Source organism: Pipistrellus kuhlii, unplaced genomic scaffold (assembly GCF_014108245.1).
Source record: "Pipistrellus kuhlii isolate mPipKuh1 unplaced genomic scaffold, mPipKuh1.p scaffold_m20_p_2, whole genome shotgun sequence".
In the NCBI taxonomy this organism is placed as follows: domain Eukaryota; kingdom Metazoa; phylum Chordata; class Mammalia; order Chiroptera; family Vespertilionidae; genus Pipistrellus; species Pipistrellus kuhlii.
Window position 1 is genome coordinate 165,025,812 of NW_023425515.1, and position 23,964 is coordinate 165,049,775.

The 23,964-nt window shown below is 45.6% G+C and overlaps 2 protein-coding genes and 1 long non-coding RNA gene across 3 annotated transcripts in view; 2 read left to right on the forward strand and 1 right to left on the reverse strand.

Moving 5' to 3' along the window:
• The window catches only part of GLIS1 (GLIS family zinc finger 1), a 220,128-nt gene that overhangs the window by 190,301 nt on the left and 5,863 nt on the right, over nucleotides 1-23,964 (reverse strand). The window lies entirely within an intron of this gene.
• LOC123652719 lies at nucleotides 3,365-23,518 on the forward strand. The gene is made up of 2 exons (XR_006742191.1): nucleotides 3,365-3,586; nucleotides 23,360-23,518. It is a non-coding gene; the product is annotated as an uncharacterized LOC123652719 (long non-coding RNA).
• LOC118723989 (F-box/LRR-repeat protein 20) lies at nucleotides 4,729-5,910 on the forward strand. The gene has a single exon (XM_036446839.2). The coding sequence runs from the start codon at nucleotides 4,873-4,875 to the stop codon at nucleotides 5,785-5,787; it is 915 nt and encodes a 304-aa protein (XP_036302732.1). The 5' UTR covers nucleotides 4,729-4,872; the 3' UTR covers nucleotides 5,788-5,910.

Sequence of the window (23,964 nt, forward strand, 5' to 3'; positions counted from 1 at the left end):
CTATTGGGGGTGTGCCCACAACCAAGGCACATGCCCTTGACCGGAATCAAACCTGAAATCCTTCAGTCTGCAGGCCAATGCTCTATCCAATGAGCCAAACAGGTTAGGGCAGTGGTCGGCAAACTCATTAGTCAACAAAGCTGCAAATCGCAGCTTGCGAGCCACAGTTTGCTGACCACTGAATTAGGGCAATGGTCACTGTATTTAAACTGCAGAATGAGTTACAAAACATCCTCTTTATTAGTTATGGGAGAAGTTTCAGTCCTTTCCTAGCCTGTATCTCCCCTAAACCTCACAGGCACTGGAGTATAGACTCTCACCCCATTTTACAGAAGAGAAAACTGAGAGCTTTTAGGTGGTAGCCCAATGCTCAAGACAGTTTAGAAAATCAGGTCCTCCATGCTCACCCCCACCTTTTCAACTACACTAGCTGCAGGCAGCATCCATGGTAAAGCCCACACAAGAGTAACAGGAAATGCATTATGTTCCTATAAGCAGTAGCCAAGCCTCTACAGGCACAGAGATGGACGAAGGCTCCCTGGGGAGATGGACAACAGTGTGACCGCTGCTGACAAGGACAGGAGCGGTGGGAGGGCACTCCACCCACCTGAGTTCAGTGGCCTACTCTTTGCAAGCACTGCTCTAGGCCCTGGCGAGACCCGTGATCAAAAAATTACTAAGTAATGACAAGTGCTCAAATGGAAATGCAACACAAATGAACTGGGTGGGCAGGGAATGCCTCTCTGAGGGTGACAGTTAAGCAGACACTGGATCCGCCATGCAAAGGTGAGCTGGAGAAGCCCAGCAAGCCATACAAAGACCCTACCAAGCAGACAAGCTTACCATGCCCACAGGACAGGAAAGTCAGGATGGCCGAGGCACAGTGAGGGAAGCGGACAGGGGTACAGAGGATGAGGACCAACATCACAGCAGCCTCAGGATAGGACAGGAAAATGATGGGGGGCTTGAAGCAGAGAAGTGCTGTGGTATGGTTTACATTTTAAATCATACTGACACCGGCTGCTGGGGACATAAGGGATGACAGAGAGATGAGGATGGCAGCAGGGAGACCAATGAGGCAACTGCCATAGCTACCAGGAGAGAGGAGCCGGGAGGCACACACCGGGTGATGCTGGTGGAGGCCCCATGACACTGGAAGGTGGGCGCTGCACGGGAAGAGGCAGCCAGAGCAGGGAGAAGGGACCACTGCAGAGAGCAGCCCCAGAGAACCAGGAGCAGGCACTGCAGAATGCTGCTGTGAGGGCACTGAAATGAAGATGGCGAGGTCTGGCCACACAGAGGCCCGGGGAAACCGGACAAGGGCTGTCTATGGGCAGGGGAGAGCAAGACTGAAAAAGAGGGGAAAAGACTGCCAACCGAGGCAACTCCTTGAAGAAGTGCAACCCTCCGCAGAAGCAGAGAAATGGAGGAATACCAGGAGGGAGGAAGGGAGGGTCAGGAAAAGATGCTGCTGTGTAGGTTCTGGAGCATATGTGAATGCTGATGGGAATGTCCCCAGTCGAGGGTGAGATTCACACTGCAGAAAAGGTAACTGCAGAGGTAAAGTCTGAAACAAGGGGAAGGGGAAGGGGAAAGGTTAACAAGGATGGTTTCCCCTTTGACGAAGCAGCAGTGTGGAGTGGAGGCCCCAGAAGCTCTCAGTTGACCACTGCTGGTCACACAGCTGCAGTCCTTCCAGCACCCTGCAACAATGGGCAGGCACGGACACACGGTCTCAATCAGGCTTGGGCCTGACAACAAGAGGAGCGGCTGTTTGGAAAGGAGTGATCATAATGATGGACTCTAAGCTGGGTAAGGACGGCAGCCAGGATATGAGGGGCAATGGGCAGCAAAAAGCAGTAAAGCTCTAGCCAGTTTGGCTCAGTGGAAAAAGTGTCCACTCAAGGGTCCCAGGTTTGCTTCCGGTCAAGGACACGTGTCCGGGATGTGGGTTTGACCCTCAGTAGGAGGCTTGAAAGAGGCAGCCAATCAATGATTCTCTCTCATCATTGATGTTTATATCTCTCTCTCCCTCTCTCTTCTTCTCTGAAATCAATAAAAATATATTTTTTTAAAAAGCAGTAGAGTTTATAGATGTGTTTGTAAAGTCATATCACGGTCACCAGCATGTGAGGAATACACTCAACCTGGGGGGGGAAAAAAAAAAAAAAAGACCAAATAATCAGTGATGGGAAACAGAAAAACAGGAAATAGGATGAAAGATGGCTTCAACTCCTAAAATCTCCTTGGAAGAGGTGTGATAAGGTTTCTAATCCATACAGAGATAGAATGCATGAAAAGGAGCCATAGAGACCAAAAATGTGCTCTTACAAACTAAAAAAGTAAAGTGGGAGATAAAGTCAAGGAAGATCTCAGAAAACAGATCAAAAGACAAAGGCAATAAAAAAATTACAAGCCCTAGCCCATTTGACTCAGAGGATAGAATGTCAGCCTACGGAACGAAGGGTCCCAGGTTCGATTCTGGTCAAGGGCACATGCCTGGGTCGTAGGCTCGGTCCAATGTGCAGGAGGCAGCCAATCAATAATTCCCTCTCGAGGGTATGTACGGGAGGGGGGGGGGGGCATTCATATATGTACAAAAATAATAATTTAATTAAAAATACATGTTATAAAAATAATAATAATTCCCTCTCATTATTGATGTTTCTAGTTCTCACTTCCTCTTACTTCCTCTCTGAAATCAATAAAAATTTAAAAAGAAAATTACAAGAGCAATATATAAAGCAAAATATGCAACTAGTGGCTTCCAGATAAAGACAATAGAGAAACTGTATGGGGGAGAATTCCAAGAACTAATACACAAAAATGTCTAGAACTGAAGGTCACAAATCTCCAGAAACAAAGGGGCCACCAAGCAGCCAGTCCAATTAATGGGGAGAAAAATCCATATTAAGGTCCATCACTGGGAATCTCCTGAACACCAGAGATGGAGAGAGTCTAGAAAGTAGAGGGAGGGGCACCCAGAATCTATGAAAAGTATCAGGAATCAGCACAGCATTGGCCTTCTCAACACCCATAAGGGAAGCTCAGAGACACTGGGACACTATCCTCAAAATTATCAAGAAGATCAGCTCTGAAGCTGGACAGCTTGAGTTCAAATCCTGCCCTGCCAATACTAGCTGTGTGGCCATGGCTGTTATTTAACCTCACTGGGTCTCAGTTTCCTCATCTGCAAAATGCATGAAGTAGTAATAGTCTCTACCATCTACTGCAATGCATTGTTGTGAGGAGGAATAAATCCGTGCAAAGCACTTAGAACTGTGCCTGGCACACAGTAATAAAGATTAGTTCTTATTACTCAAATTCTCTGCCAAACTACTAATCAGGAATTAGGTGCTTTTCAGACAAATATCCCTGCTTAACTTGCTTACAACGTCATTGGAAGATGTGCTCCAGCAAATTACAGGGTTAAACCAAGCAAAAGGAAGCACAGCCTTCCTTTCTGAGTGCCCAGCACTCGGACACCTTTCTTCTACTAGAAAAATGTACTTGCCTATTAATTAAGGCAACCCCACTCCACTCCAACACACACACACACACACACACACAAACACACACACACACAGTTGAAAGTACATACAGAAATTGAAAATGTCAGCTCCCTCACATTTTTGCCTTTGCTCCTTATCACCCTATCATGACCACATTGTAAAACAACACTCCTGCTTTTTCTCTATAGTATGTACCATCGCTTATAAACTAACTTATTTGTTTGGAAACGATGTCTTCCCCCTCTAGAACCTAAGCTTCATGAGTGCAGAAGTTTTGAGGGTGTTTTTTTAAAAATATATTTTATTGATTTTTTTTTTTTTACAGGGAGGAAGAGAGAGGGATAGAGAGTTAGAAACATTGATGAGAGAACATTAATCAGCTGCCTCCTGCACACCCCTTGCTGGGGATGTGCCGCAACCAAGGTACATGTCCTTGACCAGAATCGAACCTGGGACCCTCCAGTCCACAGGCCGACACTCTATCCACTGAGCCAAACTGGTTAGCGCAAAGTTTTTGCCTGGTTTCTCATTTTCCCAGCCTCTAGAAAAATGCCTAGCTCATAGCAGGTGCTCAATAAAAAGTTGGTGACTATAAATGGTGATGGAAGGAGACTTTAGAGATGATGAACACATATACAACATACAGAGGGTATATTACAGAATTGTACACCTGAAACCTATATAATTTTATTAACCCATGTCACCCCAATACATTCGATAGAAAGGAAATAAAAAGTTGTTGAAAGACCCCAAGGTGCGAGGTGCGGCCGCGCTGCATACCCCTGGAGCAGTGGGCAGCACAATTACCCCCCTGCCCTTCTGACTCATGCACAGGGAGACCCACGCCCCGCAGCGGCCCTCCGGGCTCCCCTGCAACGCCGGGTAATGCAATCCACGGGGGCGGCGGCGGCGGCAGCGGCAGCAACAACAGCACCGTCCCAATCTAGCGACAACCCGAAAGAGGAAAATGGCTCCGAGCAGGGACCGCCTGCTGCACTTTGGGTTCAAGGCGACAATGTTCTCAAATAGTGATGAAGCTGTAATCAATAAAAAGCTTCCCAAAGAACTCCTATTACGGATATTTTCTTTTCTGGATGTTGTTACCTTATGTCGCTGTGCTCAGGTCTCCAGGGCCTGGAATGTTCTGGCTCTAGATGGCAGTAACTGGCAGTGAATTTCCAGAGGGATTTTGAGGGCCGGGTAGTGGAGAATATTTCAAAAAGATGTGGGGGTTTTTACGAAAGTTAAGTCTTCGTGGGTGTCTTGGAGTAGGAGACAATGCATTAAGGACCTTTGCACAAAACTGTAGGAACATTGAAGTACTAAATTTAAATGGGTGTACAAAGACTACAGACGCTACATGTACTGTACTAGCCTTAGCAAGTTCTGTTCCAAACTCAGGCATCTTGACTTGGCTTCCTGTACATCAATAACAAACATGTCTCTAAAAGCTCTGAGTGAGGGATGTCCACTGTTGGAGCAATTGAACATTTCCTGGTGTGACCAAGTAACCAAGGATGGCATCCAAGCACTAGTGAGAGGCTGTGGGGGTCTGAAAGCCTTATTCTTAAAAGGCTGCACACAGCTAGAAGATGAAGCTCTCAAGTACATAGGTGCACACTGTCCTGAACTGGTGACTTTGAACTTGCAGACCTGCTTGCAAATCACAGATGAAGGTCTCATTACTATATGCAGAGGGTGCCATAAGTTACAGTCCCTCTGTGCCTCCGGCTGCTCCAACATCACAGATGCCATCCTGAATGCTCTTGGTCAGAACTGCCCACGACTTAGAATATTAGAAGTGGCAAGGTGTTCTCAATTAACAGATGTAGGCTTTACCACTCTGGCCAGGAATTGCCATGAGCTTGAAAAGATGGACCTGAAAGAGTGTGTTCAAATAACAGATAGCACCTTAATCCAACTTTCTATACACTGTCCTCGACTTCAAGTACTGAGTCTGTCTCACTGTGAGCTGATCACAGACGATGGAATTCGTCATCTGGGGAATGGGGCCTGTGCTCATGACCAGCTGGAGGTGATTGAACTGGACAACTGCCCACTAATCACAGACGCATCCCTGGAGCACTTGAAGAGCTGTCACAGCCTTGAGCGGATAGAACTCTATGACTGCCAGCAAATCTCACGGGCTGGAATCAAGAGACTCAGGACCCATTTACCTAATATTAAAGTCCACGCCTACTTCGCACCTGTCACTCCACCCCCATCAGTGGGGGGCAGCAGACAGCGGTTCTGCAGATGCTGCATCATCCTATGACAGTGGAGGTGGCAGCGGTGGCAAACTGAGTATTTAATGACACTTCTAGAGTTACCGCGGAGTCTCCAGTGGAAGCGACCCAGTGTTTGGGCAAGGGTTACCACATGAGGCAGCCTCCAGATTCCCAGAGCCACATGTACATACACATACCCATCCACTCTAGTTCTGTGACGGGGACTGAAGATTGTGCTGGCTTTATCAAGTGGATTGATAAAACTTAGCCATTCCTGTTGGACGTTCCCAGAAGAAAATCATAGGCAAGTAGGGGGAAAGGGGTGTTCCAGCAAACCCAGTGTTACTGCTTACTACCGTTTCTTTATTTTATTAAGGGGTTTATTTGGTGATTTTGGAACAGCAACTGCAGTCCTCCAGGGTCAAGGAAAGCATAGAGAAAAATATATGTTGTATCCAGGGACCAGAAAGAAAATTTTGCATTTTATAAATGGTAGCCATACATTGTGAGATGACTATACAGCTTCTGTGCTTCCTCGTTCCCCATGCTCACAAAGAAGGCTCCTCCATTCCCCCTGCTGTTGAGTATTTGGCCCAGTGGTTTCCTAACTGGTCACATTGAAATTACTGTGGTCCAAATGTGATTACTTATTCGCTCAGATTGTCACTGTCTGTAGCACACTTGTGCACCTGTTGTCCTTTGTTGCTCCCTCCTGCATCCTTGCCCCATCTGTCACCTGTTCATAGTCGCTTATTCACACTCAGTTGTTACTCTTATGCTGTTGTTGTGTTTACAGTTTGCATTTTGGATGATTAGTTGGGGTTACCAAACATTTTTAAAAGAGACATTATCGATAAATATTTTTTAATCCTAAAAAAAAAAAGTTGTTGAATAAAGAAAATATATGCTTTCCAGCCTCCCTAGATGCTTTGGCATTGCCCACTAGAAGCATCCATCCCAACTCTAAGAAAATGGCTCAAATCCACTTGTCCAGGTAAAAGGAGAGTCGGTAACAGCCAGAGGCCAGGGGTGGTGATTCTGCTGCCAATGCCGGGCATCCACTTTCGCTGTGTGTTTCGCTGTGGCAGGATTGGAGGTAAGGTTCTAGGCTATGTAGATTCCAAGCCTGGATCTATTCGTAGAAAATTCTGAGAGCCATGCAGCATCCTTGTAATAAAACCTCCTTTCCGCTTAAATTTCCATGTGTGAGTCAGGAAACAGGGTATCCTACACAGGACAGCGTCAGAGAAACATCCCTGCAAGTTGGCTCTGCTTTGGGAATGTCTCCTCCTGGCTTGGTAGGCAGGAGGCATAGAACAAGACAACCTGGTGCATTTCACCCTTTAGAAAACTATGAAGAAGGCATCTGACAAAACTGATGGAATATTCAGGGGAGGGAAGATGGTAATAGACACATAACTATAAAACTATGCAAATTTTAAAAGAAGTGGCATTTAACCCCAGGAAAAACAACAGGTTGTTCTCCCAAGGAAAAGGTGCAATAGTGCGTGACTTGATTCAACACCCTGTTCCAAACATAATCACCTTGCTGAGACAGCAGACCCCAGAGGGGGCTACAGAAACAATTTATCATTACTCCAGCCCCACTCCACCCCGCTGTCTCTTTTAAAACCCAATCTGCAGACCTGCTCCCCTTGAAATCTATGGCAGTTCTTCTAACTCACTGGCTCACTCTTAGATCATAAAACCTCTTTCAGACAGTTTTAGTCCCCGAGAATGGCCTCCGTTTAATCATTAAGATGCCCCACCCCGATTAATAATCTCCCAACGTCATTTACAGTCAAGCTCCTCCCCTCCCCCAGCTCCTGCCCGCCTCAGGCTGGGGACCCTGGGTAGGGTGGAAGGGCAATGTCTCAGTTCCCCTTACCCTGTCTTCTGCAGTGCCCACTAGTGCGGGATCCCAGGAGAGCTTCCTCCGTTGGCAGGGTCCCCCCACCTCACTGCATGCCAGGGTACACCTTCAGGCTCTTTCATCTCTGCCTGGCAGGAAGCCCTCTTGGGCATGGAGGGTTACTCAGAAAACTGCTGCCAGGCAGGTCCTTTGGGACGCAATCCCTGCCCCATCCCAGTGCCTCTCCTCACTCTCCATGGGCCAGGGCTCTGGCCACAGCTTTCGCCTTTGACTCCTTCAGACCTGGATAGTAAGTCCTGCAGCACCGGGGCTGTGCCCAGCTCTCTGCATTGGGCCTCATAGAGCCACTCTCCCGTGAGTGAGGAGAAGGCAGTAGGGGGGCAGCTTTCTTAAAGCTCTCTCCAAGGAAGTTCTCTTTTGGTCTCTCCCACCTCAACCCTTTTACACCCTCAAAGTGTATGCCAGGTTAGGATCTCAAAACCAGAGTTAGTTTAGGCCCCTAAAGTCTCACTTTAGAAGGTAGGATCCAACCCACACTGTCCATACCTATTGTCTTGGGACTCACCCAGAACCAAGAGAGCAAATACCCACAGTGGCATCCTGTTGCACAGTGTAGCCTATGCACTAGCCCAACCAAAGAACTGTGCTACAGCCAGGAAGGCAGGGAGGGCAGTGCGAGTACAATTAGAAGTGGGGTGCAGGTGGGGTGTCAGAGAACTTAATCCTCATCTATTCTAACAAGAAGCCAGGAAGCAGTGAGTACAGCTGATCCAGGAACAGCAGCATCCGTCTTACTCAGAAGCCGTGCAGCACAGTGGTTAAGGCTTTACCACTCACCAGCTGTGTAGCCTTGGACAAGTCACTTTCCTCCTCTGGGTCTGTTTCTCCATTGCAAACTGGGAATAACAGTAACTCCTTCATAGGGTTGTTGAGAGAATCAAGGGAATTACCTTTATAATGGGCTTAGAGCATAATTGGACCATGATAAGCACTATGTTTGGCTATTATTTTTTTATTTTTGCAACTGAGACAGACAGAAAGAAACACTAAATGATTTGAAGGCAGAGCCATCACGTTACACAGGTCCATGATGGGGCGTAAGTTGTGCCCCTGGAGGTGGGCATGCCAGCAGTTCTGGTTGAAGTTTGCTGGCTCTCAGTATGACAATGAAGAAAAGGACTGATGGACACTCTTTAAAGTCTTATAATATTAGGTGATTTTATAACTATGGTTAACAGTATTTTGCTAAAAATAAAAATTTATTTTTAGAATGTTAATAAACAAGTTCCCCAAAATAGTAATAATAGCAAAAAACAAGACTTGGCAAAAGACAAAAAGAAAAGCAATAAAGGAAAGGACAAAGAAAATTTTTGGAAATATAACTATAAAAAAAATTTAGTTTTTGTTTCAAAATCATCTTAAAAGAACTTTTTAAAACAGTAGATTCATAAAAATATCAGCGACAGGCCTTAACCAGTTTGGCTCAGTGAATAGAGCATCAGCCTACAGACCTAGGTTCAATTCAGGTCAAGGGCATGTACCTTGGTTGCAGTGCATGTACCTACTGCAGTGCCCACTAGTGCGAGATCCCAGGAGAGCTTCCTCCGTTGGCAGGGTCCCCCCACCTCACTGCATGCCAGGGTACACCTTCAGGCTCTTTCATCTCTGCCTGGCAGGAAGCCCTCTTGGGCATGGAGGGTTCCTCAGAAAACCACTGCCAGGCAGGTCCTTTGGGACACAACCCCTGCCCCATCCCAGTGTCTCTGGTCACTCTCTCCCTCTCTGTAAAAAATTTAATAAAAATATATTTTAAAAATATATATATCAGCAACAACTATAATGAATAGAGCGTTAATATTCTTAATTGAGCACTTTAAAAGGTGTAAATGTTTAATTTTATAAATAAATATTCAGATCCCAACATAAACACCAACTTGCAAAAGAGGAGCTATGAACTGTAAATCAACACACAATATACATCCAACTACCCTAACAATCAAATAAATGTGAAATGAAATATAACCAGATGTCATTTCCACCTTCGAATTAGGCAATTATTTTGGAAACACTGGTGAAGATGCAGGAAAGTACTAGTAAATTCTCTAAGACTGCCTGCATTTGTGAAAATTTGTGCAATCTTCTAAAGAGCTATTTGGTAATGTGTCAAATGTTACTACCCTTTAACCCAGTAATTTTCATTTCTGGGAATCTATCCTAAGAAAATAATCAGAGATGCAAATAAAGATTACTGCATAACAATAGTCACTGCAGCATTATCTATACTAGAAGAAAGGCTGAAAAATCCTAAGCCGTATGCACAAACAAGTAATATGTATACATATGTGTGTGAGCATAAACAATCGCTGAGAGGCCAGACAAAAACATGAGCATTACTAGTTGCCTCCAGCAATGAGAACTGGGATAGGGGGAAAAGAGAAGAGGAAGGCCTTTTGCATGTGCTCAATTTTGTACCATTTTAATATATAGCCTATTCAAAATAATTTAACAAATTTTACAAAATCTATACTAATAAAAGGGTAATATGTACTAATTAGACTGGACATCTTCCAGACATCTTTCCAGACAAAGCCATGGTGGCAGGGGCTGATGATACTGAGGTGGTTAGGGGCTATCAGGCTGGCATGGGGGAGCAATTAGGGGGCGATCAGGCCAGCAGGGGGAGCAATTAGGGGCATCAGGCTGGCAGACAAAGGTGGTTGGGGCAATCAGGCAGGCAGGCAGGCAAGTGGTTAGGAGCCAGTGGTCACGGATTGTGAGGAGGATGTCCAACTGCCAGTTTAGGCTCGATCCCTGAATTTTGTGCACTGGGCCTCTTGTTTGATATATTTTTGAATGACTACAAAATATATTAATAGCCCTAACTGGTTTGGCTCAGTGGATAGAGCATCGGCCTGCGGACTGAAGGGTCCCAGGTTCGATTCCCGTCAAGGGCATGTACCTTGGTTGTGGGTACATCCCCAGTAGGGGGTGTGCAGGAGGCAGCTGGTCGATGTCTCTCTCATCAATGTTTCTAACTCTCTATTCCTCTCCCTTCCTCTATGTAAAAAATAAATTAAATATATATTTTTAAAAGTATATTAATAACATGGAAAGATTTATTATGTTAGAATGTTAAGTTTAAAAATAAATACACAAGACTTTATATTCAGAAAGATCTCAATAATATAAAAAACATATTAACACAGTATAAATGAAATGAAATATACCAAAATGTAAATGGTGGTCATTACTGGGGGGGTGAAATATGAGCAAATACTATTTCCATCTTTATATGTTTCTATAATTCTCAAAATTTTCTACAAAAAGTGTGCACCAGTGACATAAGTACGGGGGGAAAAGATTATTAAATTAGACAACCTTTAAAGTATGGGCCACCTTGCAAAGAAGGGTCAGGAGTGAGATCAAGGACTTGGTTGGAAGTCGGGAGCCCATTCCTGTCTAAGAAGCTGTGCAGGGCACTGTCAGGAGCCCCGAGTGTGATGTCGATGCAGAGATGCATTGCATGAACCAGCAGAACCCACCCACCAGGTCCCAGCCACTCAAAAGTCACCTCTCAAGGAAGCCTGCTGTCATCTCTCCCATCAGTGCTAGACTGTGGGCTCTCTGAGAGCAGAACAGACGCTAGGACTCATGTCTGTGTCCCTGACAAGAGGCAGCATGCTGGCTTCACCTCCAAGCTGGTACGGCCATCTGTCTCTCAAACAGACGCTCCTTAAAGCAGAGGCCATGCCTGGGTTATACTTATTATACTTCTCAAGGGACTAGCATGCATAGAGCCGAGTATATGATAGGGCTCCAGGAAATGTTTACTGAACAAATTAATAAATTAAAGAATGATATTCTAGACTATTGCCGTGCAATCAAACTTTCTGTGATGGAGGAAATATTCTATATTTGCTCTGTCCAGTATGGTAGCCACTGGGCCACATGCGTCCACTTGAAATGTGGCTAGTATGACTGAGGGACTGAATTTTTAATTAATTTATGTATTGTACTGTGAATTAATTTTAATTTTACTAGCTATAAGTTCTTTCATAAGAACACTTACATCACAAGGTAGTATAGGATTATACAAGACTACCCGATGCACAAAATTTGTGCAAGGGTAGGCCTTCACAGCCCCAGCTACCTCATGGCCCCTCAGTCCCATGCAGCCATTCCCCACCCCCACCCCCCATCCCCGGTCATTCCGGAAGGTTGTTCCTGAAGGTTGTTATACCATCCGGTCTAATTAGCATATTAGCTCTTTATTATATATGAGGATGCTCAATTTAAAAAAGACACTTTCCAGTGTCTTACAGTCCTCAACAGACAATCACTATAGGATACTAAAAACGAAGAAGGGAAGAAGGCAGAGGAAGCGGGCCCCTAACAGCCCAGAGCCCCACTCCCACTCCACTGGGCCAGTATCACAGTAAGAATTTACTTGTCTCCTGAATCCCTAGCAAATAGCTCTGCTGTATTCTGCCTGCATAAGCAGCCAGAGCCATTGAGAGAATGATAGTCTGGCAAGAGAGGAAAGGAAGGAGTGTGAGGCTGAAATGGGAGAGACTCGAAGGAGTCTGCAAAAGGAAAGCTCTGGCCTATATTGCCAGAGACAAGGAGAGAGGAATCCCCTCTAAGAGGGAAGCTTAGGCTTTCCCACTTTAACTCCCAGGTTGCAAGGAAAGGGCTGACTAACCCACACAGCCCCATCACCAGGTCCCGCAGAGGGCCACTCTACACACCCCCGTTTTCACTGCCCCCAGAGGCCCAGCGGTCAGCCCTTTCCCACCCCAACCACACTGGATCTCTCACAGGCTTGCAAGGAGAGCTAGCTAGCAAATATTTCCATTTTACAAGGCTCAGTGAGATCGTCCACCATCACAAGCCTCGGACTGGCTGGAGTCCAGGCGTCTGCTTAGGACAGTGATCAGGTGGTGAAGCTGCAAGAGAAGAACCGAGGACTCGGCCGGGCTGTGAGCACTCTCCCGGGATCCACCTGCCTTGCAGATGGTGAGCTCCGTGCAGATGAGGGCTCTGTCTGTTAACCCACCACCGTGTCCCAGGGCCCAACCCAATATCTGGGACACAGCAGCCATTCAATACGTATCGGTGAATGAACCAAGCAACCACCACATTCAGATGCAGCCCTTCCCATCTCCCCCCACGCCATCCTGTATTCTCCTGACAACTGACTGAGCAGGATCACTTGCACCACTTTACAAATGGGAAACTGAGGCTCAGAAGTGGCTGTCCTGAAAGTCTGCTTGGGAACGACCCAGGAAGTTCACTGTGACTGGAGAGGGGCCTCTGCTCATTCTGTTCTCTGAACCTCTCGCTCTGCCAGTCAGAGATTCGTTCACCACAGACCCTACTTCAGAGTCTCGTCGGGAGGAAACACGGAGCCATGCATCTCCAATACCTGACTGTTCAGTGAGAGAAAAGGGACAAAGAACAGTCAGAAGATGAAGGAGGAAAATGGTAATTCTGGCCAGAGGAGGCAGCTTCTCGACTATGACGAATGGGTAAGATTGGATCTAAGGCAGCAGAGGCCCACAGAGGAGGTGAGTAAGGGCAGGCAGGGTCTTAGGGTCAGACAGGCCCACAGCTCCCACCTTTCAGCTCTAGAGTCTTGGGCAGCGATGTAGTCTCTCTAGGTCTCAGTTTTTCTCTTTTGTAAAATGAGAGTGATGATTCTCCCCGATCCACAAGGAGTAAGTGTAGGAAGAACTAAATGGTTTGACGGGATATCTACTCAGTGCAAGTTTCAACCAATGGGAGCCACTGTAGCACTGCAGAGGGCCGCCAGCATAGGGACGTGGGAAGCAGAACAGTACCGGCATCCTACATTTAGGAGGTCCCATCAAGGTAATTCAGCTGGCCTAACCCAGTAATACAGGGAGAGGAGGGGGTTTGAGCTGCACCACCAACAGCACCCCCTGCTGGACACCAGAGCCACCACAGGCTGAGTGAGGGCCCTGCGGACCCCAGAGCCAGAACCTGTCAGGGATTGTGCAGAGGCAGCCCACACCCACCTCGCAGGGGACAGCTCCTAACCTCCCCAGAGCACTAAGCAAAGCAAAGATGCCAGCCAGTCAGATCTGTGTCCTCCAGCACTGGGATTAGAACCTCAGTCTCTCTGTCCCCAAAGTCCTACTTCTTTTAATTATACATCACTCCCCCCCGCCCAAAAAAAAAAAAAAGAAGAAACAAATCAGAGTAAGAGATACTTAAGTGTAGAGGAGAAATGGCATTAGATGAAGTCAAACCTAAAGACCCAGTCCCAGCTTTGCACTCAGTAAGACCAATAACAACAGTTCAGCTTTGTTGCATGCCTACTATGTGCTAGCACCAGAGCTTAGAGCTCTTCAGACTTTTGATCTTAATCCCCACATCAACCCTATGAGATAGGAATTATCTCCATTTTATGAATTTCCTCCAGTGGGGAAAACGAGACTCAAGTTCAATAAACTTGCCCAAAGTCAAGCAAGTGGTATAGTTGGGATCTGAAACCAGTTCTAACTCCAAAAGCCATGTGGCCACCTTCACCCAAGTAACATGGCCTCTCTGAGCCTTAGTCTTCCCATCTGTTAAAAGGGAGATGGAATGAATAATAATGTAGATGCAGCTTTACCGTTGACAAAGCTCAAACCAAACAGTGCCTGGAGAGGAGCGGGGAGGTCAATGCCGTGCTTCTGGGCCTCTGTCTAAGCCACATGTGTCAAACACAAGGCCCGCGGGCCAAATCCGTCCCGCCAGGCCTTGCAATGTGGCTCGCACTGCGCTGTCATCACTGCACTCCGCTGCGTTTCCATCACAATGACAGTTTATGACTGTTCAGTAAACCATTCGGCCCGCAATTTAGGCTGGATTTTAGATTTTGGCCCCTTCTCTGATTGAGTTCGACACCCCTAGTCTAAGCTGTCCTAGAATGAAACCCAGGGTGTGTACCTCCAACTCCACCAGGAGGGCTTTTGAGAGCTGGCTCCTAAGTCCCAATATGTGATCCAAGGATCATCTTCACCTTAGAGAAATCTGGATCAGGTATGTTATAACCATCAATCTCTGCTCTTTTTAAAAATATTTTTTTATTGATTTCAGAAAGGAAAGGAGAGGAGAGATAGAAACATCAGTGATGAGAGAGAATCATTGATCGGCTGCCTGCTGCCTGAGGATCAAGCCTACAACCCAGGCATGTGCCCTGACTGGAAACTGAATCCATGACCTCCTAGTTCACAGGTCGATGATCAACCACTGAGACACACTGGTTGGGCAATAGCTGCTCTTTTTTTTTTTTTTTTTTTGCCTTTATTGTTGAAAGTATTACAGATGTCCACTTTGGGTTATTGTTTTTTTCCCCATTGACATCTTCCTTCTCACGCCTGCCCCTCCCAAGCCTTTGCCACACTATTGTCTGTGTCCATGGACTATGCATATATGGCTAATCTCTCACCCTCCCCCCCACCCCTACTTTCCCTCTGAAATTTATCAGTCTGTGTTCATGGTTCTATGTCTCTGAATCTATTTTGTTCATCAGTTTATTTTGTTCATTAAATTCCACATATGAGTTGCCGAAACCGGTTTGGCTCAGTGGATAGTGTCGGTCTACGAACTGAAAGGTCCCAAGTTCAATTCCGATCAAGGGCATGTATTGATACATTGGTTGCGGGCATATCCCCAGTAGATGTGCAGGAGGCAGCTGGTCGATGTTTCTCTCTCATGATGTTTCTAACTCTCTATCCTCTCCCTTCCTCTCTGTTAAAAAAAAAAAATCAAATAAAATATATATTTTTTTAAATTCCACATATGAGTAAGATCGTGTGATACTTACCTTTCTCTGACTGGCTTATTTCACTTAGCATATTACTCTCCAGGTTCATCTATGCTGTTGTAAATGGTAAGAGTTCCTTCTTTGTTACCACTGTGTAGTATTCCACTGTGTAAATGTACCACAGATATTTTTATCACTCATCTGCTGATGGGCACTTGGGTTGTTTCCAAATCTTAGCTATTGTAAATTGCACTGCTATGAACATAGGGGTGCATATATCCTTTCTGATTGGTGTTTCAAGTTTCTTAGAAATGGGATCACTGGGTCAAATTTTTAATTTTTTAGAAAACTTTATACTGTTTTCCACAGTGGCTGCACCAGTCTGCATTCCCACCAGCAATGTACTAGGGTACCCTTTTCTCCACATCCTCGCCAACACTTGTCATTTGTTGATTTGTTGATAATAACCATTCTGACAGGCTCTTCAATAAATGGTGCTAGGAAAATGGAACAGGTACATGCAAAAAAATGAACAAGACCACCAACTTACACTATACACAAGAATAAAATCAAAATGAAACAGAAGGCCACCGGGGTGGAAAACCCCAGGTGCCTAGCAAAGAACAATCGCAGTGTGGGACCTCTCCCGCAGGGTGGCCTTGCCTCCCCTAGCAAGTCCATGGTCACGTGATTTGGACACCTCTCCCCCCCCCATCCCCCCTCACCACCTTTCCTCCCTAGAGATAACATGTAGGCCTCAGTTGTATTTCAGCTCCTGGCCCAGCAAAGCAGCAAAAACAGACAGGCTAGACCACAGCTGACCTCAAGAGCAGCTTCATTGGATAAGAACCCTGGTGCTGACCAGTCAAGGGAGATCCCTACTCTGAAAGGACTTACCTGGAAAGCTGATGAATATTCAGTTGAGATGGTGCCCTGGAACCTCCCTTAAAATCTCCCCCCCCCTAAAACCCTTAGGATGGAGGACCCAGTGCGCTCTTCCTGGGAGCAGAGAGAGTGTGCCTGCAGCTTTCCCTTTCTCTTTCCCTTACCCTTTCCCCTTCCTTTTCTCTTTCTTTTTCCCTCCCCTCCCTTCCCCCCCTTTCCCCTTTCACCACAAATTACCATTGCCTTCCCCACTCCTAAGCTCCTAGGGTCCTTCCTTTGCCTCCATAACTCATCTCCTCAGTCCACGTCTACAAATTATTTCTTCTACCTCTGTAATTGTATGAATAAATGTTCTCTTGTAAAAAAAAAAAAAAAAAAAAAAGAATAAAATCAAAATGGATAAAAGACCTAAATGTAAGCAGTGAAACCATAGACAACAAAATCTCAGACATCTCTCATAGAAATATGTATACCAATGTATCTCCTAGGGAAAAAGAAACTAAGAAGAAAATAAACAAATGGGAATAAAATAAAATAAAAAGCTTCTGCACAGCAAAAGAAACCATCAACAAAGTGAAAAGAGAGCCCACTACATGAGAGCACATATTTGCCAATAATACATCTGATAAAGGGTTAATATCCAAAATATATAAGGAACTCATACAACTTAACAAAAGGAAGACAAACACTCCAATTTAAAAATGGGCAAAGGATCTAAATAGACACTTCTCCAAAGTAGACATACAGATGGCCAACAGACATATGAAAAATTGCTCAAAGTCACCAATCATTTTAGAGATGCAAATTAAAATGATAATGAGGTATCACCTCACTCCTTTCAGAGTGGCTACCTTCAATATCTGCTCTTCAAACCTCAAGAGGAGACACATTTTACAGTGCCTGGGACTTAGCCTAGAAGGGAGGGCAGGTGCTCAGTAGAGAGTATGTACTGTCCTGAGCCAGTCACAGTAGGACAGCCATCAGGTCCCTAGCTCCTCCACCTTGCCTGGCCTGGCAGCTCTGAAAGTTTGCAACCAAGAAGGGTCTGTGATCACTGCAGTCAACTCTTCCCAAAAGGGGAAGGGGAAAGGAAGAGGGAGGGGAAAGGGAAGGGTTAAAAGGGAAAGGAAGGGGAGGGAGAGGGAAAGGAAGCCCAAATAGGTGAGAAGACTTGTCCAATATCACCTTGCAAAGGATAATCAGACCTCATTATGAAGAGCTCCAAGATGATGCTAGGAAGAGAATATGACTACTGTCTACATGTGAGAAGTCACTGTGCACTTACTGGAGTCACATATATACATATATACTGAGAACTTACCATGCGTTCTACCTTGTAGAAAAAGAACGAAACACTCGGCTCCTCCTTTGCAGGCTACATGTTCCTCGAGGGCAGGAATTAGGTCCCCAACCTTCCTGAACACCCACTTTGATCCAGGCCTTGTACTGGAGTGCAGGGAGAAAGAGACTCCGCTCTTGTCTTCAAGGACACGTAAGTAAACAGAAATCACCACAGAGAGTGACCAGTGCTATAGCGGAAGGACGGATAAAGGAGCTCCAGCATAACCTGGCCTAGGAAGAAAGGAAAGGCTTCTGGGAGGAGGTGGCATTTGAGCTGGGTCTTAAAGAATAAGTAAGTTTGGCTCAGTGGATAGAGCATCAGCCCACGGACTGAAGAGTCCAGGGTTTGATCCAGTCAAGGGCATGTACCTGGGTTGCAGGCTCGACCCCCAACCCTGGTCAGGGTGCATGTGGGAGGTAACCAACTGATCTCTCTCACATCAATGTTTCTCTCTCTGCATCTCCCCTCCCCTTACACTCTCTCTAAAAATCAATGGAAAAATATCCTCGGGTGAGGATTAACAAAAAAAGAAGAAGTAGAAGTCAGTCTGGTAGAAAAGAAGGGAAGGAAGGCCCTTCTAAGGGTTTTGTTTACTGAATGTTTACATGGTAGCAATAACAACAATAATAACCCCAATATTAACTGAGCATTTTATCATGTGCCATATCTGTATTTAAGCACTTATATATGCATGTATTAACTCATTTCATCCTCATAACAGTCCTTTGAGATCACAACTATTAAAACCCCCAGTTTATAGATAGGGATACTGAGACCTAGAGAGCTCAATAATTTGCCCAAGGTCCCCATGTCAGTTCCCGGAGCCAGAATTTGAACCTAGTGGCCTGATTCCACAGCCACAGCCTCAATGAGCACCCTATATACTTCTCACATGCGTACTTTGTGCCAGAACTGATACTGGACACAAGGCTGCAAAGATAAATATTTGAATATTCACTATTTATTTTCCAACTTGTTCTAAAAATGATTTTAGGAGACACAAAGATGGATAAAAAGCAGCTCACAGAAGATAAGGACAGAAGGACAAGCAGAGAAAATTCCAGGTCTGGGACTGCACAAGGAAATGTCCCATGCTGCCTGAGAACAAGCCAAGCATTAACTGGACTGAGGGGAAAGCCTTGACTGCCAGATAAAAAGGCTGGGATTTTTCCCATTGGCCAACTGCTGCCCAATCTACAAGTCGAGATGTAGTTCAGGGGAGAGCATTAAAGTATGCACAGAGTCTATGGAACAAACCAATGTCTTCACAGACGTGAGAGTAGTTGATAAAATACAAATCTTACCCTGGCTGACTTGGCTCAGTAGATAGAGCTTTCCCCTGTGGGACTGAAGGGCCCTGGGTTTGATTACGGTCAAGGGCACATGCCCCTGTGGCAGGCTCCATCCCCAGTGGGGGGCATGCAAGAGGCAGCTGATCAATGATTCTCATCATTGATGTTTCTATATTTCTCTTCCTCTCTGAAATAAACAAACATATATTTAGAAAAACAATACAAATCTTTTTCAAGGAGCTCTTAAAATTAGTAACCTCGTTGGATATTTTCCCCATCAACAGATACTAAAAACGTAACCAATATCACCCCAATAAATTTAATTTAATATATATATATATATATATATATATATATATATATATATATTTGATTTCTTACAGAGAGGAAGAGAGAGGGATAGTTAGAAACATCAATGAGAGAGAAACATCCATCAGCTGCCTCCTGCACACCCCCTACTGGGGATGAGCCCACAACCAAGGTACATGCCCTTGACCGGAATCGAACCCAGGACCTTTCAGTCCACAGGCCGACACTCTATCCAGAGTCAAACTGGTTTCAACAAGAACATCTTAAAAAGAAAAAAAAATACTAAAAAGATAACTGCTATCATATGGACAGGGGAAATATTTTTGTCCCTGTATTTAGAAAACTTGAATACCCCTGCTGTCAGGCACTGGAAGTAATGGAAAGGTTTTAAGCAAGGAGCTCCTAGGATTCAAAATCTTGAACATTTGCTCTCCACCTACCCCTCAACCGCCACCTCTCCAAGCCCGTGGATCTGCTGGAAATCAACCATCGGAAGGCCCCGAAGATGAGCCTTGGCCCGGCGAGAAGTTCGATGCAGAGATATTCTCACAAAGAGCGCTACGTAAGTACAAATGACTGTTTGATCAATCATTGGGCCTCGGCGTGGGATTTGGTTAGAATTAAAGCCATCTGGCTGAGCGGGGAGAGCCGGGGGTGCTGGGGGAGGAGACAAGCAGGCGGGAAAATGACCCGCTCCCTCCCTCAAAAAGCATTGTTAAAATGTAACGGGGGAGAAACAGTAAAGTCTCTGCTGTTATTCCAGCCTAAACCACTTAATCCTTCAACACATAAAGCAACTTATTTTATGACCTTTTCCCTTTAAAAAGTAAATCAGAAGATGCGGCCTTGAATTCAGATAGCTCTGAAAAGCACTACTCATCCCCTCCCAGAGAAATATCCTGTTTCATAAACCTTCTTCGAGATACTTGAAACTGCAGATCGCTAAATGCCTAGCTTTAGGCGTCTGACATTCCAGAGAATTAATATTTAAACTTATTACAGGGGGGAAAAAAAGAATTGTGTTTGGTTGAAGCATGAAATATTTAATAGTGTTCTCCACATTAGAGACCCTATTTTGTTTCACACTGGAAATGCCAGCGTTATTACCTGGGCTTTGCACTCAAATGAGATGAAACGCACAGGCAGCCTGGAGATTAAATACACAATTATTACGGCCGATTTCTCCGGGGAGAAGGGGAGTGAGACAGGTTTGGGGAGTGGAAGTGATTGAGTTTCATTTTTACGATACACTTAAAATTATATTATCATTATCTGCCCGGAGGGTTGGACGTGAGAGCAGCTAACGCTACTTAACCACTGGAAACCGTGTTAAGATGGGTGAATCCACCGAGGCCTGTTCATGGTACGCAAAGCCGTCTGTGTCTTGGAACGGCCCGCTGCCAGGCAGAGCCCCGTAACGTTCTCTCTCCTCGCTAGGACAAAAGTATTAAGTGGTTTGGGGATAAAAATTAAGCTTCATTTGACACAGTGGAACCTGGCAGCCTCCACCGGCACGTGTAATTTATTTACAGGGGTGGAAAGTCGGCAAAATACATCATCAACTCTTACACAAACTTCTACTAGGAATTAAATACCCAAGCCTCAGAGAAGTGATTCATATAGTCCAGCGGCGTTCCAAAATAAACCCAATCTGCAGCCCTCCGGAGAGCTTAAAACAGCAAATGGGATCTGTAATTTTTAAATCGGGTTTATAATACTCCCTGGTTTCTTGCGAAAGCCTTATTTTTCCATCGAACCTGTTATTGAAAAACAAAGCAACAATATCTGAAAGAGCAATCTTGTTGCCAAAAGGACACCAATGGGAAGAGGCCGGGCCACATGCAACCAGGAACGTCCTGATACAAATTATTCTCCTTTCAGACCCAGCCCCCGGGTCCCAAGCAGAGGAGCCCTGGCCAATAACGACTCCTGCAACTTCGCCTTCAGAAGAGCATGATTCCTTGAAAACATCGTCCACACACTAGTTCTCGTGGATGCACTTGCCACGCAAGACCACAAATATACACCAGCAGGGGTATCTTTTCCTCCCAAAGGGGGTCATCTGGCTCATTCATCATTTGCACAAATCATGGCCCACAACCACCCCAGTTCACTCTGATCTCTGGCCTGTTCTCCATCCCAAGCCTTTCTTCATCCCACCAAGCATTTAATAGGAGATTATTATTTAATAGATCTCGAGCAGCCATGCCCAGTGAGGCATGCACTCTACACGCCAAGTGTGGTGAGGATCATGAGAATTTCTCTTTAAGCAGATGTCTTCAGGAGCAGCAGACGGGAGACGGCCATGAACCTCCCGGACTGTGTGGAAGACTCAGATAGGGACTAAAAGGTTGGTAAGAGTGTAGGGAGGGAAGGACCTAAGGTTGGTCAGGCCACTGCTTCTGAGACGGAGCGCTGCCAGGGGCCCCTCCATAGTGTGGGAGAGTGCTTGCTTGAGAACCCCACACTGGGAACCACTGTCCTTCCCTCATTGCTGCAGCAGGGCAGTGGGGAGAGCCCTCAGGGAGGTAGAGCATCTCCCCTAAAAGTCATACCTGGTCCTGTCAGCGGAGGCTCACGACGTGCTACTCCGGGGAATGGCTGTCTGGACCGGCCTGCGGCCTCCTGCTGCCTTCCCCGCTACCACCACCACCAAAGTCAGGGCACGCTCTACAGCCACAGCAACTTCGTGCCTCTGCTTGAATTTTATAGGCTGCCCTTGAGAGCACCGTGCTTTGGGGGGGAAATACTGGCTTTGCTGTCGGACAGAGCTGGGTTCAAATCCCAAGCTCGACTACCTACTGCTTACACAGCAGGGCGTCGCTGTGAATGGAATAGTAAGTAGCTCCTTATTAGGACAAATAACTTAACCTTTCCAAGCCTCAGTTCTGCCACCTATAAATTTATAATCAGGCCTTCTGTCCTCCAAGTGTCGTTACTATTAAATCAATCGCAGCTTTAGAGTACCAGGCCTGGCCCAGAGTAAGTACTCAATAAAGGTTATGGACCTCCCCCTTCCTGCTCCTTCGGTGGCCCGCTTTAGGAGTCAAGAGTTCCAAGGAGAGGTCACGTCTGCAACCTGGCCTGAGACAAAGGTGGCCTCTGTCCACACCCTAGATGCTTGCCAACCTTCCCAGCCCAGTTCCTGTGGAATCCTGGAGCACCGGAGCAGGAAGGACTGTGGATCGTCCCATCAGACTGCTGCCCATTTTACAGATGCTGCAACAGAGGCTCAAAGGGACGGGCCCGGCCCACATGCACTGAGGCTGTACAATGGCGCATGTGTTTGCTCCAGACGGGCCCAACCATAACCACCAAATAAATCCAGGCCATACAGGAAATGCATTATTCAGTCAGCGGGCTGAAGGTCTCCTCTCAGTGCATCTGACTCAAACGCTGACTTTAAAAACACAGCTCGTAATGCTAATACAATCCGCCTCGACCCGCCGGAAACCTTCAGAAGAAACAACCCTTTGGAGTTTAGGAGAAGACAGAGGAAAGAAAAAAACAGATGCTTCCAGTGACTTGAAACTATAAGACCACTGGGTTGGGGCTGTATCCTCTCTACCCCAAGCCTCTGTTTTCTTTCAGTTTTTTTATAAATAAGACTCTGGGAGACCAAAGCAGCCACAAAACATCAACCCCCCCCCCAACACTTTTTTTTTCTTTTTTGCTTTTCTTACTCAGTAACTCAGCTATCAGTCCCGGACTTTGCTTCTAATGCTGAAGCATTTTTTTTTTTTTTCCTTCTCATTGTAAACTATTAATTTGGGCAGCGGCTGTTGATAAACAAGAAGTCCATTCTGAAACTGCTAGGATCATTAGCACGGTGAAGGCGAGCGGCACAAATATTTCAGAGTGTGCTCTTTTTCCTGGCCCTGGCACTACTGCCGTGCTCCCTGCATAAGGCAGCTGAATTTTTCAGAGCCCTCTGCAGAGTTTGTTTCATTCCTGCTCCCTCCCCCCCCCCCCCACGCTAAGTATCTTTGTTTCTTTAAACACAAAAATAAGCTACCCCCTACCAAAAGCAACAACACACCTCCCCAGGTCCAAACTAACTGCGACTAAAATCTATAGCAGGAAAAATAATTAGCAAGCCACATTATAATTTAACCTTGAAATTAACGATCTATATATACATAAGGTACGATGGCTGAATACCATCATATGGGCTTCGAAGCAGGGAATTCTTTTCCAGGCAAATGGAGAGAACGAAGGGAGACTGCCCTCTCTACGCAAAAGCCACGGTCAGCGGGTGTTCACTGCATGCTAGACTTACAAATAAAGTCAACTTACAAATAAAGTTGGTATTTATTTGCTTGTTGTTTTTTCCCCTAATCCTATCCAAAAAGGGATGACAAACCCTATTCCAAACTTTGGTTTCTCCCCTTTTCTCGGATGCTGGCCAAACTCCACAAAATAAAACTGAAGAAAATGATGATAATTATGCAACATTCAGAACAAAGAACATAAGAATATATTTTTTTAAATGATTCATTGTGCACTTATGCCTGTAATGGGATTTTAACGCACTGTTAAAATAAGTGCGCTGGCTCACTTAGCTTCTCACGCAAACCTTACGCAGGGAGATGAATAACTCAAAGATGGGGTGGGTTTCGGGGTGTGTGTGTGTGTTTTTTTTTTTCTTTCTTTCTTTCTTTTTTCCAGGAGGAGAAGTGCGAAGGAAAACCATGGAAGTATAAAGAAACTTATGGGTGTTTTTTTTTTTTTTTTTTAAAAAAAGTCACC